General features: G+C 34.4%; 1 protein-coding gene across 1 annotated transcript; it reads left to right on the plus strand.

The window, feature by feature from the left end:
* Positions 1–769: 769 nt before the first annotated feature.
* Positions 770–12,729, plus strand: LOC133298593 (phosphatidylinositol 4-phosphate 5-kinase 9). Its single transcript, XM_061497923.1, has 9 exons — positions 770–952; positions 2,078–3,469; positions 4,641–4,808; positions 5,928–6,093; positions 8,455–8,565; positions 8,815–9,002; positions 9,638–9,795; positions 11,134–11,299; positions 11,947–12,729. Exons 2-9 carry the CDS (start codon positions 2,211–2,213, stop codon positions 12,221–12,223), a joined length of 2,493 nt encoding a protein of 830 aa, XP_061353907.1. The 5' UTR covers positions 770–952; positions 2,078–2,210; the 3' UTR covers positions 12,224–12,729.
* The last annotated feature ends 670 nt before the right edge of the window (positions 12,730–13,399 follow it).

Raw genomic sequence — 13,399 nt, forward strand, 5'->3', positions numbered from 1 at the left:
TATAGCGTATGATCTTTTGACAACGATGCCAAATTTTGAAATTTGACACCAAATCTAACTGTTGATTTACACCAATCAACAGTTATAATTTCTGCCAATTAAATTTATTAATTAATTATTAATTTCAATAAATAATAATCGTTGATTGACAAAAATCAACGGTTAGAAATTATTTTAAAATTTAATACCGATATCAAAGGATCTTATCTCTCTCTTTATATACATATATATATATATATATATATATATATATATATATATATGATAAACATATATCGATGTAGAATTAATAATTAATTAATAAATATGACCCAATATATTACCATAATATATATGTATATATTGTGATAATTAATTTATTAAGAATTAAGAATTAATTAATAAATATGACTCAATAAATTATAACAGTTAGATTTATGAAAATTAATAATTAATTATTATTACTACATCGATGTAAATTGATGCTATCTAAACATATACTAATTATATGATAACATTTTATATTAATCTCATTAATAAAAAAGTAAATTGAAGTTATCAAATAATGTTGACATAAAATTTTACTCAATAAAAAAGAAGAAGTCAAAGAACATAATGATAGCATTCTTCAAAAATGATGTATGGCACTCTCATATATGGTATGTTGTGTGATATTAATATCTATGGCATATTTATTCACAGAAAAACGTTGCTTGAAATTGAAGACCATCATCATCATTCATCTCATCTATAGCTAGTGGGGGGTAAAGAAAGGACAACGGGCGAGATAAGTAAGGAACGAGTTAGAGATCTGATGAGCCAAATATGGAGAGTGGAAAGTAAGGTAGAGAGAGAGAGAGAGAGAGTTGAGAGACCAAACCACCCTCTACCTCTTTAATTTTGATCCTTTCCTACACCACACCACCTACTACAACACTTGACTTGACTTGATTTTCATTCTTTCCCTTTCAAGGTACTTCTCTCTCTCTCTCTCTCTCTCTCTCTCTGCATCTGTTTTGGTATTAATTTGCGGTTATGGATGTTTGCTGTATCGGTACATAATTATCCTCATCTTGTATAATGTGCAATCGCTTATCCTCATTCGTATCTAATAAGTGAGGATTTGTTATCTAATAAGTGAGGATTTGTTATCTCCTACTTGTTCGTTGCTTGTCTTTTATTTTTATTTTATTTATTTATTTTTCGTGTTCAGTTCAGCTTGCAATCTGGCTTTCAGGAAAATTGAATATATTCATGTCTGTCGGAAGTTTTTGTTACTTACGGAATCAAATGTTCCTATGAACTAATCATATAATCCTCTCTAACCTGAATTTCTCAAAAAAAAAAAAAAAATTTGGAAGTTTATGGGGTTTGAAATTTAAGGTGGAAGGAAATTTTCAGAAACTGTTTTGTTGAACTACGAGTTTAGGAATTTTTGTGCTATAATATAGGCTCTCTTAAGAAATTGGAATAGAACTTAAGCCTGACTGTGCAATTATGTTTGAAGTTTTGTTTGTTTCAATCCTGGAAGGACAGATCTTAATTTTACCATACATAATTTATTTTGTCGTTGTTCGTCTTCTCTGCATTGGTTTAGGATTCCTCAACCGACTACTCTGTTTTTTGGGTACTATATATTGTTTTATTTGCTGTTTTTGATGAAATAAAGTGAAATTTCCCATAATGAGGAAAAACTATGTAACTTGTTCAATTTCAAGACAGAAAGTTTACCATCCTAATTTATCCTTCCATTTTTGTGTATGATTATATTACTTTTTTTTTTTGGGTTGTTTAATTTTTATCCCTTCGATAAGTTCTTTTAAAGTTTCTATTGCTTGTAGTTGTGATTTCTGTTTAATTGCTTAATGTTTTCCCAAATTATGATTGTATGTTGTGGTCTGCCAAATGTAGCGAAGTGTGTTTGTCACTGCTCTTTGGAATTACATTTGCTTCCTTATATAACCTATTAAGCTTTCTTAGGTTCTTGACAATCTTCATTTCTCACCTGTTTTTTTTAATGACATGAATGTGGATCTTTTCCAGCTTGTGTAATGTTAGATTTCTAATTTGTTTTATTTTTCTGACTCTTCTTTTCTAGTCAAAAGGACAAAGAGTTTCCAGGGTCAATCTCTTGGTAAGATTTCCTGTATGCAACCATTCTTGTCTCATAGCTGTTGAGAATTTGAGATAGTTATTATTCTATAAGGAAATATTCCTTTTGATCATTATGCATGTCTGGCCCTGTGGCCACAGTTGATAATTTGGATGGAGCACCTTCCTGTGCAGAGAGAACAAAATCTCTTAATGCGATTTCTGAAATAGACCATATATCTATATTGGCAAACGGTGAAGCTGGTTATTCCTCTGAAATTGCTGGCTTTAAAGTTGGGGAACTCTTGCTTCCTAATGGAGAATCATATTCTGGGTCCCTTCTTGGCAACATTCCAGAGGGTCAGGGTACGTATGTATGGACAGATGGTTGTGTATATGAGGGTGAGTGGAGACGGGGGATGAGAAATGGAATTGGGAAAATAAAATGGTCTTCTGGAGCAGGGTATGAGGGTGAATTCTCTGGTGGCTATATCCATGGTACGGGAACATACATTGGCTCCGATAATCTGATCTACAAAGGTCGGTGGCGATTGAATCTTAAACATGGGCTAGGTTATCAAGTTTATCCAAATGGAGATATCTTCGAAGGCTCTTGGATGCAAGGGACACCGGAGGGGCCAGGCAAGTATACCTGGGCCAATGGAAATGTATATATGGGGAATATGAAAGGCGGGAGAATGTCAGGAAAAGGAACTCTCACCTGGATAAATGGAGACTCATTTGAAGGAAGCTGGTTAAATGGCATGATGCATGGGCTTGGGGTATATAATTGGAGTGATGGAGGCTGCTATGTTGGTACGTGGACACGGGGTCTGAAAGATGGCAAAGGAACCTTTTATCCAAAGGGAAGCTGCCTTCCTTCTGCACAAGAAATTTATCTGAATGCGTTGCGAAAAAGAGGGCTATTGCCAGATATGAGAAAACACAACCAGGTGCATATTCACCATGCTGTTTCAGTTGATATGGGAGATGTCAAGGTTGGTGAGAACCAGAGATCAAGTCGTGTTTCATCAGATAAGCTTGCCAAAGGAAATCTGTTAAATCTGGAACAATCTCGCAGCAAAAACATTTCTCTCGAAAGGCGCTGGAGTCTTGAAGCATCTATTGAGAAAGTGATTGCACGTGATTCAAAATTAGGTCCAACAAATTCTGTACTAGAAAATGGAGAGGTTAATGAAAAGATCCCGATTTTGGAACGTGAGTATATGCAAGGTGTATTAATAAGTGAGCTAGTTTTAAATAATAGTTTTTCATCACTGTCTAGAAGGGCAAAACAGCTTAAAAAAAAACTTGCCAAAGAGATTAAAAGACCTGGCGAAGCAATCATTAAAGGTCACAGGAGTTATGATCTGATGCTCAGTTTGCAGCTGGGAATAAGGTAAAAAACACTATCTTAACTTTTGGCACACTCAAGCTAATTTAGTTGTTGTCATTAGTAACAATGCTAAAGGATATTGCTTTCTGCAATTTTCTTCATGCTTTTTTATTTATCGTTATGCACACAAATTTCAACATGAGTCCATGTTGGAAGGAGGACATAGAGTCATATGATTATAATTTTGATATGGTTTTTGTTTTTTTTCTTAAAGAAAATATGGTTGTGTACTTGTGTTCATTAGTCATATTAGTGGTCAGCTTCCTTTTCCCTTTATGGTTATTTCTTTTGTTCTTCCCTGCCTTCAAAGCAATGAACAGAGATCTGATGCTTATGGCTCTGAAAGAGATTGAAGTTCTAGAGTTTCAACTTTCAGATTATCATCATTTGAACTTTAATTTCCTTAGAAACCAATAGATTATCATTCCAGTGCTTCAAGAAGAAAGAAATCCGGAGATTACCATATCTTTTTCTTGTCTATGGTGATGATTTTTTTCACTAAGAAAAGAAAAATGATGATTGAAAATGGGGAAAATTACAACTAAGGCATTTTGATAAATAATATGTTCAGTTTAGAAACAATTAGCCACCCAGGTTAATCATCAACCACTCTTTGAACAGAATCTCGCTATGTATGGTCTTCCAGAGGAGAAGTCCTTCATTGCTTTGGCTGTTCTTGTAGATGCTTTGGTTCTTGCTGCCACTCCCCTCCCCCTGCCCCCCCAAACGTAATGCACACACAAAAAAATAGAAATAAATAAATAAATAAAAATATTTCCATATCACGTTGGTAATTGCATGACAACTGGAAGATGTTCCACCTTCAGTAAACAAATATTTGCTTCTCAGTTGTATTTCATAATTTTTACAGTAGAACTTAGATGGTTTTTCTTGATTTCTTATTCCTAATGGTGTCATGAGGCAACCATAAATATGAAAGCACCAAGCCTAGCTAACTTCAGAAGCAAAAATACTTCAACATCATGAACATCAACATCACATTTGATGAATCCAAATAAAAAGCAAAAAAAGATTGAGGGAAAAGAAAAACAAATAAGAGAGAAAAAATAAATAAATAAAAACTTTGGAAGCTAAAATGTTATTATGAAATTTCCGTATTTTCCTTTGCATGTTTTTCCGTAAGTAATATAAAAATGGGCTTCAATATGGCTAGGTATACTGTGGGAAAGATTACCCCCATACAGAGACGAGAAGTTCGAGCATCAGATTTTGGTCCCAAAGCAAGCTTTTGGATGAGTTTTCCTAAAGAGGGTTCTCAATTGACGCCTCCTCATCAGTCAGAGGATTTTAAGTGGAAAGATTACTGCTCGATGGTGTTCAAGTAAGTAGTTCACCCTTTTTATGAATATTTATTTCTTTCATGTCGTGGTTGTGTTTGAGTCATTCATCTACTCACTAGGCTTGTCTATAAACCTGTCCTTGTATCGTAGCTCTGGCTCTAGATTTAATTCGTTATTGGTGTATTGTATATCTGTACAATAAGTGTTTATAATGTTTCGTATCTTGAGTTCCTGCTTCAATAAATCACTCCCTGTCACTCTTTATGGATTGGTTGATAGCATCAGGCTATATGACTAGTTTCCTCTTAAAGTAATTAAATTTTAATCTACCATAGTATTTCTATCATTCTCCTTAATTTTCTGTTATTGAAAAAAAAAATGTGTGCATCATAAATTTTATGCATCTATTTTGAGTATCCATTTCAAATTACAATGACTAGTTGACTTGAATGCAATCGTGGAATAGTTATTCATTATTGACTCGTAATTGTGTAAATGTTCATCAAACCATGTAGATTACATGTTAAATACTTCTTCAACTACATAAATACCTCTAAAGTATTATTTTGATGTGTAAACTTTCATTAGGATGGAATGCTATGTAAGCTTATCACCAATTGTTAATTTGTGCATTGACTTGCATAGAATCTGTTGGAAACTGGCTCAAGAATTGAATTTGAAGCTTTATTGGTAAAAACTGGCTCAAGAATCGGGAAAATGTATAGTATTAGCTGAATCTTGATTGAATCTTTATTGATAAATAAATCCCTCCCCTTAGAGAACATGAGTTTCCCGATGAGTGAGGTAGAAAGTTACCATAATAACTCTCCTAATTTTGTTGGGATTTTCCTAACTGTCCTTGTTTGGGGAACTAATCCACATGGTTCTTTGGGTCCATCATTATTTCTTCCAGCCTACTTTGCTAATGAGGGTGTTCCTAACAGAATCATAATCAGGCATTCTTTTACTTGACGAATATGAACTCAAAGAAAAGGGAATAAAATAGAAAATAACTTGTCATAATGGAAATTGACCTTTCATGTTTTACAATTGGGTTTGTATACATGATAAGGAACCACTGTTACAGCCCCTATTTTGTTCTCTTTTTCTTCCTTTCACTTTTATATGGTTGTTATATGTGACCTTATGACCTGTTGCAGAAATTTGAGAGATTTGTTCAGGATTGATGCTGCTGACTATATGATGTCCATTTGTGGAAATGATGCTCTGAGGGAACTATCTTCTCCAGGGAAAAGTGGTAGTGTCTTTTTCCTGTCTCAGGATGATCGTTTCATGATCAAGACTCTGCGGAGATCTGAAGTAAAGGTATTTTATTTTATTTGGATCTTGTTCATTACCATTTGTTGCAGATGTAGATGCATAAGATTACCGCCTTTGAGGCTTGTTTTCAACTGGCTCTCTTTCTAATTTGGAGTTCAAAAATACATGATACAGTACAGTTTGAACCCATAGAAATTCTGAGGTTGACATTAATGGGAATTCTACATCAAATAACGTTTCAATTTCCATAACACCTGTTTGTTTTTGGCATGGTTATCAATGGCTTGACATCATTGTCCACAAAATGACACTGAAGTGTGACACAAATTATAAAGATATATTAATGTGACCCTAAATAACAATAAAAATATTAAAATAAAACAACAAATATACGTGAAAAACACTTGAAAATAAAACTGAAATATTATTGATATTCTAAAAAGAACATGTACAAAAGGGTACAATTATAAAGAGATTAATGGACCTATAAGAAGAGGGCGAGCTTGGAACAGCGGTAAAATTGTTCCTTTGTGATTGAAAGGTCACGGATTTGAATCCGGGAAACGGCATCTTTGCAATTATATAAAGGTAAGGCTGCGTACAACGATTGCCCTCACCCCACCCTTACTAGTCGAGGTTTAATGGGGAGTGGTAATGGACCTATAAGAATAAAACCAAATCCTAAAAATATGCAAACACGGACTAACAAAAGAAAGAAATAATTACAGATAATTTCCATATCTACAACAAAAACTTTTCATACTTAAATTAAATTACTTATGTTTTAACTTTTCCACCAGTTAAAAATTGATTAACTCCAACTGAGTTTTTCTTATGTGATTTTAGACTTTGGTGGCAGAGTTGCAACCCTCTTGGCTAGCCATCAACTGCTAGCAAAGATAGCCACTGGGCTGGTGGCTGACATGGATTGCCAATTGCCATCCCATTCTGAAAAAGAAACAGAGAGAAAGCTAAGAAAAAAGGAAGAGGGGAAAAATAGTGCTTATTCGCTGATATCTGTTCTAGCTGAAAATTTCACAAACCTCTAGGTCTGTTTGATTATGCTTCTCTTAGTTTATTTACCTAGGCTGAGTCAGAACTTTAAGTGTGAGCTGTTTTTTGTGTTGCCCCTTTGGAAAGTAGTGCATTTTGACCTGGTGGTCACCCACTTGGTAATAGGGTGTCCCCCCTCCCCTGGTTTGAGTTTGAACCCCAAGTACACCAAAAAAGAATTTGCTACATAGTGCAATGTGCACCTCACCAGGCAACAAAGCATTTGTTGCCCTGTACTTTTTTCCTTCACAACTATGGTTTCTGGTCTATCTCTCTTTTCTTCTGTCACAAGTGAAAACCATTGTATACGTCATGTGTGAGATTGTCCTCTGGTTGCCCTTCAATAAAAATTTTCTTTTGTTAAAGTAAACAAAAAAATGTGCATTTGAATTGCAGGATATGCTATACTACAGAGAAGAATTATAACAGTCCATGATGATTACATGAGAATTCAGAACTAAACACTTGTTTCACCGTTGGTGGATTATTTAGTTTTTCTTAAAGAAAAATTTCAATATTTTTTTTTGAGGATTATTACACTTTTTCATAGATATTTCACTGGTTCCATAACAAATTCCGACCACCTGGTTAGCTTTCTAATACGTGTTTGAATAACTGTCTTAAAATATTTGATATAATCTATATCTTCATGCTTATGTTGTTACTTTTTGTTGAATAACATGGAAACGAAAGGCAATTTTTAAAATTTGTATGTTTCAATAGCATAGCAGAGGCTCTATTATATAGAGCAACTATAGCAATTACATAATATAATGATGTGGGACTTCTTATCAACCTATTTTCAATACGTCTAACGGATTCCTTTTGTTAATTATTTGGTTGGTGTTTTGGATGATATTGGGTTTTCCCCATCGCTATGAAGCAGTTTCTAATCGTTTAGTTCAGGGGTTTGGTATAAATCAGGAGGCCTAAAAATTTTCATAGCAATGTGTGGTGTTTTCTGTTCTTTAGTGCCCTGCTAGTGACTGTCTCAAAGGAGTTCCAATTTCTGATATGCAGAGAAACTAGGCAGCTTTGCTGCCGTTCTTGTTTTTCTGTCCCCTTTCCATGTTGAATTCTCTCTCTCTCTCTCTCTCTCTCTCTCTCTCTCTCTCTCTCTGCGCTTTGGTTTGATTGATATTTTATGCTTCCCTTATTGTAATTTTCTCTTTTCTCTAGTAAAATTACCCTTTTAATCCAAAAAATGAAAAATGGAAATTGAGCTCTTAGCTAAGCTTATTGAATGAACTTCTGGAACATCTGTTTAATAATGATATCTTAGTGCTTACTTGTTCTTTACTACTTCTTTTCCGTATAAAATACAAATCGTAGTGACCAAAATTTGAAATGTAGGTTCTTCTAAGAATGCTTCCAGACTATCATCATCATGTGAAGTCATATGACAATACACTTATTACGAAATTTTTTGGTCTGCACAGGATTACACCTTCAAGTGGTCAAAAGGTAAAGTGCATTTTTCTGCACCTGAGTTATTGTCTGGAGCATTTGTCAATAACTAAAGGCACGACTTGCAACTTAATACTTGCAATCTGTTATCTGAAATATCAAAAGAATGAAATTTTTCATAAAGCCTATTTATCTCATCAAATATTTGAACCTATCATGTCTTATATCTTTCATGTAAAATGACTTAATAATCTACTTTTCTTTAATTAGGAGGCTAATATTTATGTGTAATTTTCTATCTTGCAGTTTCGCTTTGTTGTAATGGGAAATATGTTCTGTACAGAATTAAGGATCCATAGGAGATTTGATTTAAAAGGTTCATCCCTTGGACGTTCTTCAGACAAGATAGAAATTGATGAGAATACCACTCTTAAAGATTTGGATCTGAGCTACTGCTTTTACTTGGAACCATCTTGGCGGGAGTCTTTGTTAAAGTAAGGGGTATTACAAAATATTCTTGCATTTGCCTTTTTGTTTTTATTGTTGTAAAAGGAAATTTTATTACTAGGAATATAAAGAAAAGATATATTATTCTCCTTCGACAAAAGAAACCAAGAACAGAGCAAATAGAAACAAATGTGTAAAGGGAAAATCCTGGTGCACAAGGCTTCCCGACTTTGTGGGGGTAAGGGTGAGAGTTGATTTTATGCTAGCCTTACCCTTGCATTTTGCGAAGAGGTTGTATCCAAGACTCGAACCCATGACCATCCGGTCACAAGGGAACAATATTTGCTTCAAGGCTCGCTGTCAAATAGAATCAAATGTGTATATTTATTATTTTGTACATTATGAGTTTATGAAGCAATTGTCTCTTGTAATGCAGCATAACCCTTATCACATATTTTGATACTGTATACAATGAAAATGTACAGCTTTTTAAGGAAAGAATGGTTTTTGCATTTTTGCCTCTGTATTTTGTTGCTTATTAAAAAATAGTAACTGCTAGTTTTTGTTTGAGAGCCAAATTTTTTTCTAGAATGAGTTTTGCATTCCCAAATTTTATAATGTATAGTCCTGCATTGCTTGACTTCAAAAATGAATATTACCTCTTACTCATATGCTTGTGCAGGCAGATTGAGATTGACAGCAAGTTCTTGGAAGCACAGCAAATAATGGATTACAGCCTCCTTCTAGGTGTTCATTATCGAGCTCCCCAGCAGCTGCGTCCGCCCATGTCATATAACCAAAGTATAACTACAGATGGATTAGCAATTCTTGCAGAGGAAGGTGGGTATCAGATTCGGTCTAGGAAGCTAATGGTTTGTGGTTGGGCTTTATGTGGTTGATGTTTATTTCTGGAAAATATTTATAATTGCAGTATATTGAGGTGTCTTTAATTAAAAGTTTTCATGTGTCGGACATGTGAAACAAAGTACCTAGAATGGAAAGATAATGCCATGCCCCCAATTATTGATGTGACCAGCAGATGATATTTACACTGCTTATTTTCGTATAATTAGGTAGTGTAGACGATGAAATTGATGAGGGGCATATCTGAAAACTTATTTTCTACATCCCAAATTGGCTAATGTCCACCTGACCTTTCTGTTATCAACAATTTTTGCGCTGATTCTTTAGTAACATAAGATAGATAGGCATGGCTTAAGCTTGGATTCTCTACTTAAACTCTGTTAGGAGCCAATATTAGGAATAATGTTGTAAAATCTGGTCTGGACTCTGAAAGGAAACCCAGGTCATTGGCTGGTTCACTTAAACATGCTGACTGTTTTCAGTCAATCCCTTTCAACCCAGTGACTCTGTCTTTTATTTTTATTTTTTTCAATTTTTTGTTTTACATTGTTGGTTTTTTTGACTGAACTGCCAGATTTGCAGTTGAAACCTTGAATCAGGTTCAAGTGGGATCAACGTTCAGTCCATGTTTTACAACTAGCATAATGATTAGGCGTCACACCATTTTAGAAAGCCTTAGAGACTTTTCTAGAAATTCATCTATCATTATGCATTCATGTTTCAGCTATGACTTACTCTCTCCGTTTCAAAATAATTGTCACTTCCGAAATTTTAGTTTGTTTTAAATTGTTTGTTACTTTAGAAAAGCAAGATGGCATATGTTATTTTTTCTAATTTTATCGTTATCTCTTTTATTATCTCCACTAAGTGGAATGAAAGAGACTGTTAGGCTTATCTAGAAATTTGTCCATCATTATGCTTTCATGTTTTAGCTATATGACTTGCTCTCTAGAGGTCAAAATAATTGTCACTCTAGAAGTTTTAGTTTATTTTGCATTGTTTGTAACTTTAGAAGTTTTTGTTTGTTTTAAATTGTTTGTCACTTTAGAAAACCAAGAAGAAATTTGTTAATTTTTCCAATTTTATTCTTATTTCTTATTATATCCACCAAGTGGAATGAGAGATACCGTAAATGGAGTGAAAAGGTAATTTAGTCAAAGGTAGTTATATGTCTCTATATTAACTTTCTTAATTCTTATGTGAAACTCTAAACAATTATTTTGAACAGATGTAGTATATTCTTACTTTTTTTTTACTAGAACTGTAATCATGGTACTGATTAATTTCAAAACTTCCCTAATGATCAACTGACAGATCCTCTGGAGGATGAAGCATCCAAATATCCACAAGGCCTTGTCCTGGTGCCTCGGGGAGCTGATGATAATAGTGTTGTTGTAGGCTCACACATTAGGGGTAGCCGATTGCGAGCTTCAGCTGCTGGTGATGAAGAGGTGGATCTACTTCTACCTGGTACAGCAAGGTACGGTTTCTTCATGATTATAATAGTTGTGCTAATGTTGTTTATCATTTTTAACATCATAGTGCTCCAGCCATTCTATTATTATGCCTGATCATTGCACTTCCAAATTCATAATTGCTTCTTGTATGTTCATAAATCATAAATATAAACAAATTTGGCCAGTTACTGGCAGGTGGTCCAGTTGCACGCCTACTTTTAAGGACAAGTGTGGTGTGATTGAGAGATCACTTAGTCATTGCCTAATGGATGCATGCGTTGTCCTGTATGAATTTAATGAAATTCTTGTTAGTCTCCCTTAATCGTATGTGTGAAACATGATCTAGATTCTAGAGATGCTGGAAGCTGAAAGCTAAATTTCAAGCTGGAGAAAATATACGATGTACTCTGCCACATATTGAATGAAATATTTACAATTCTTAATCTTTCTTAATAATCTCTTGGTGCTTGAATCCTTTATGAATCCTAAACCTCCGTCATATTCATTGCACGTTGTAAGACTTTTATTTGGTTATTTGCTTTACAAGAGATTAGACCTAATCCTTTTTATTCTCTAACAATCTAGGCATTTCACTTAGGATCCTATTGATTCAATATTGCTACAATATTGTAGATTGAGGGTTTTTCATTCTTTACAACTTGTTCTGCAGACTACAAATCCAACTAGGTGTGAACATGCCAGCAAGGGCAGAGCAGATTCCAGGAAAAGAGGAAAGGCAAATGTTCCACGAGGCTTATGATGTCGTACTTTACCTGGGTATCATTGACATATTGCAAGAGTACAACATGACTAAGAAGATTGAACATGCATACAAATCTCTTCAGTTTGATTCATTATCTATCTCGGCTGTGGACCCTACGTTCTACTCACGTCGCTTCCTGGACTTTATTCAGAAAGTGTTCCCACCAAATGCAATGGCAGGATAAAGTTTGGAGTTGAATTCAATCAGGTAGTTTATTCTGTGAACATTGTCACATTGTTACCCTTTGTGCGTGCTCGATGATTTCTATATTGTCGGTGGCCACTTAGGCACGTTGGTGAAGGTGAGTGAGAAGAAGTTTCATCTAGTATTGTAAGTATTCAAAGATAGATGACCCAAATCCAATGCTTTTAAGTTTGAACGATTAGGTGGACAATATGGGTTTATTTGTCTCTCCTCGAAGGTGCAAAGGTTTAAGGTCTGAGCTTGGCTTCTTCCATCCTTTTCTTACTTGCCTTCCGTTAACAAATTTGATTTTTCGTTCCAGTTTTATGGTGAGTTGGGGAAAATAATCAGTCTCGTGATTCCTGATAATATAGTAGCCCCTTTGATTCCTTGATTTCATTCTAGGATATATTATTCACATGTGAATCATCGGTTGCAGATGGTGGAAGTTAAATATCAGTAGTGTACACCACATAAACAAAACGAACTACGGAAAGAAAGGAAATAGTGAGCCTAGTTTTGCTGTTAAATGCTTGAATCAGTAGTTTGCATTGATAGTAAGAAGGGCAAGTAGTTAAATCCCTGATATGATATCCATTGCCTTTCGATGTTTCAATCAAACAAATGAGCTATGGTCTTCGTATATTTATACAATTAATACTAACTAATTGATTACGGTAAAGAATCAATTTAACTCAAAAGTTTAAGCTAATAGATGAGGTTAAATTAATGGTTTTATATATATCTAACATGTTCTCTCATACGAAATTCTATTAAATTTAAAGGGTGGACAATGCACAGGTTCACCTACCTGTGTTGAGAAATTATACAAAATTTAATTAATTACTAATTAAATAGGGGCAGTGAAGATGGAACCTATGACACCGAAGCTCTGATACTATGTAAAAAACTAATTTAACCTAAAAGCTTAAGCTAATGGGTGATGCTAAATTAATGATTTTATATATATCTAACAATTACAATCAACATGCCTCTTAGTGTCTTCAAATTCTATCTTGCTTTATGCAGGCTAACTTACAAGACCCAAAGTACGTATAAACTTTAATATAATTTATCACTAGAGGTGAAAGTGGGCTGGACTGGGTTAAGCTTTGCCCTGAAAAGTCCAAGCCTACGCCCAAAAAATTTAATTTGGGCTGGCCTAAGCTTAGTACAA

The sequence above is a fragment of the Gastrolobium bilobum genome, unplaced genomic scaffold (genome assembly GCF_033153095.1).
Source record: "Gastrolobium bilobum isolate Gb01-03AN ecotype WA unplaced genomic scaffold, APGP_CSIRO_Gbil_v1 utg4149, whole genome shotgun sequence".
Classification (NCBI taxonomy): Eukaryota; Viridiplantae; Streptophyta; class Magnoliopsida; order Fabales; family Fabaceae; genus Gastrolobium; species Gastrolobium bilobum.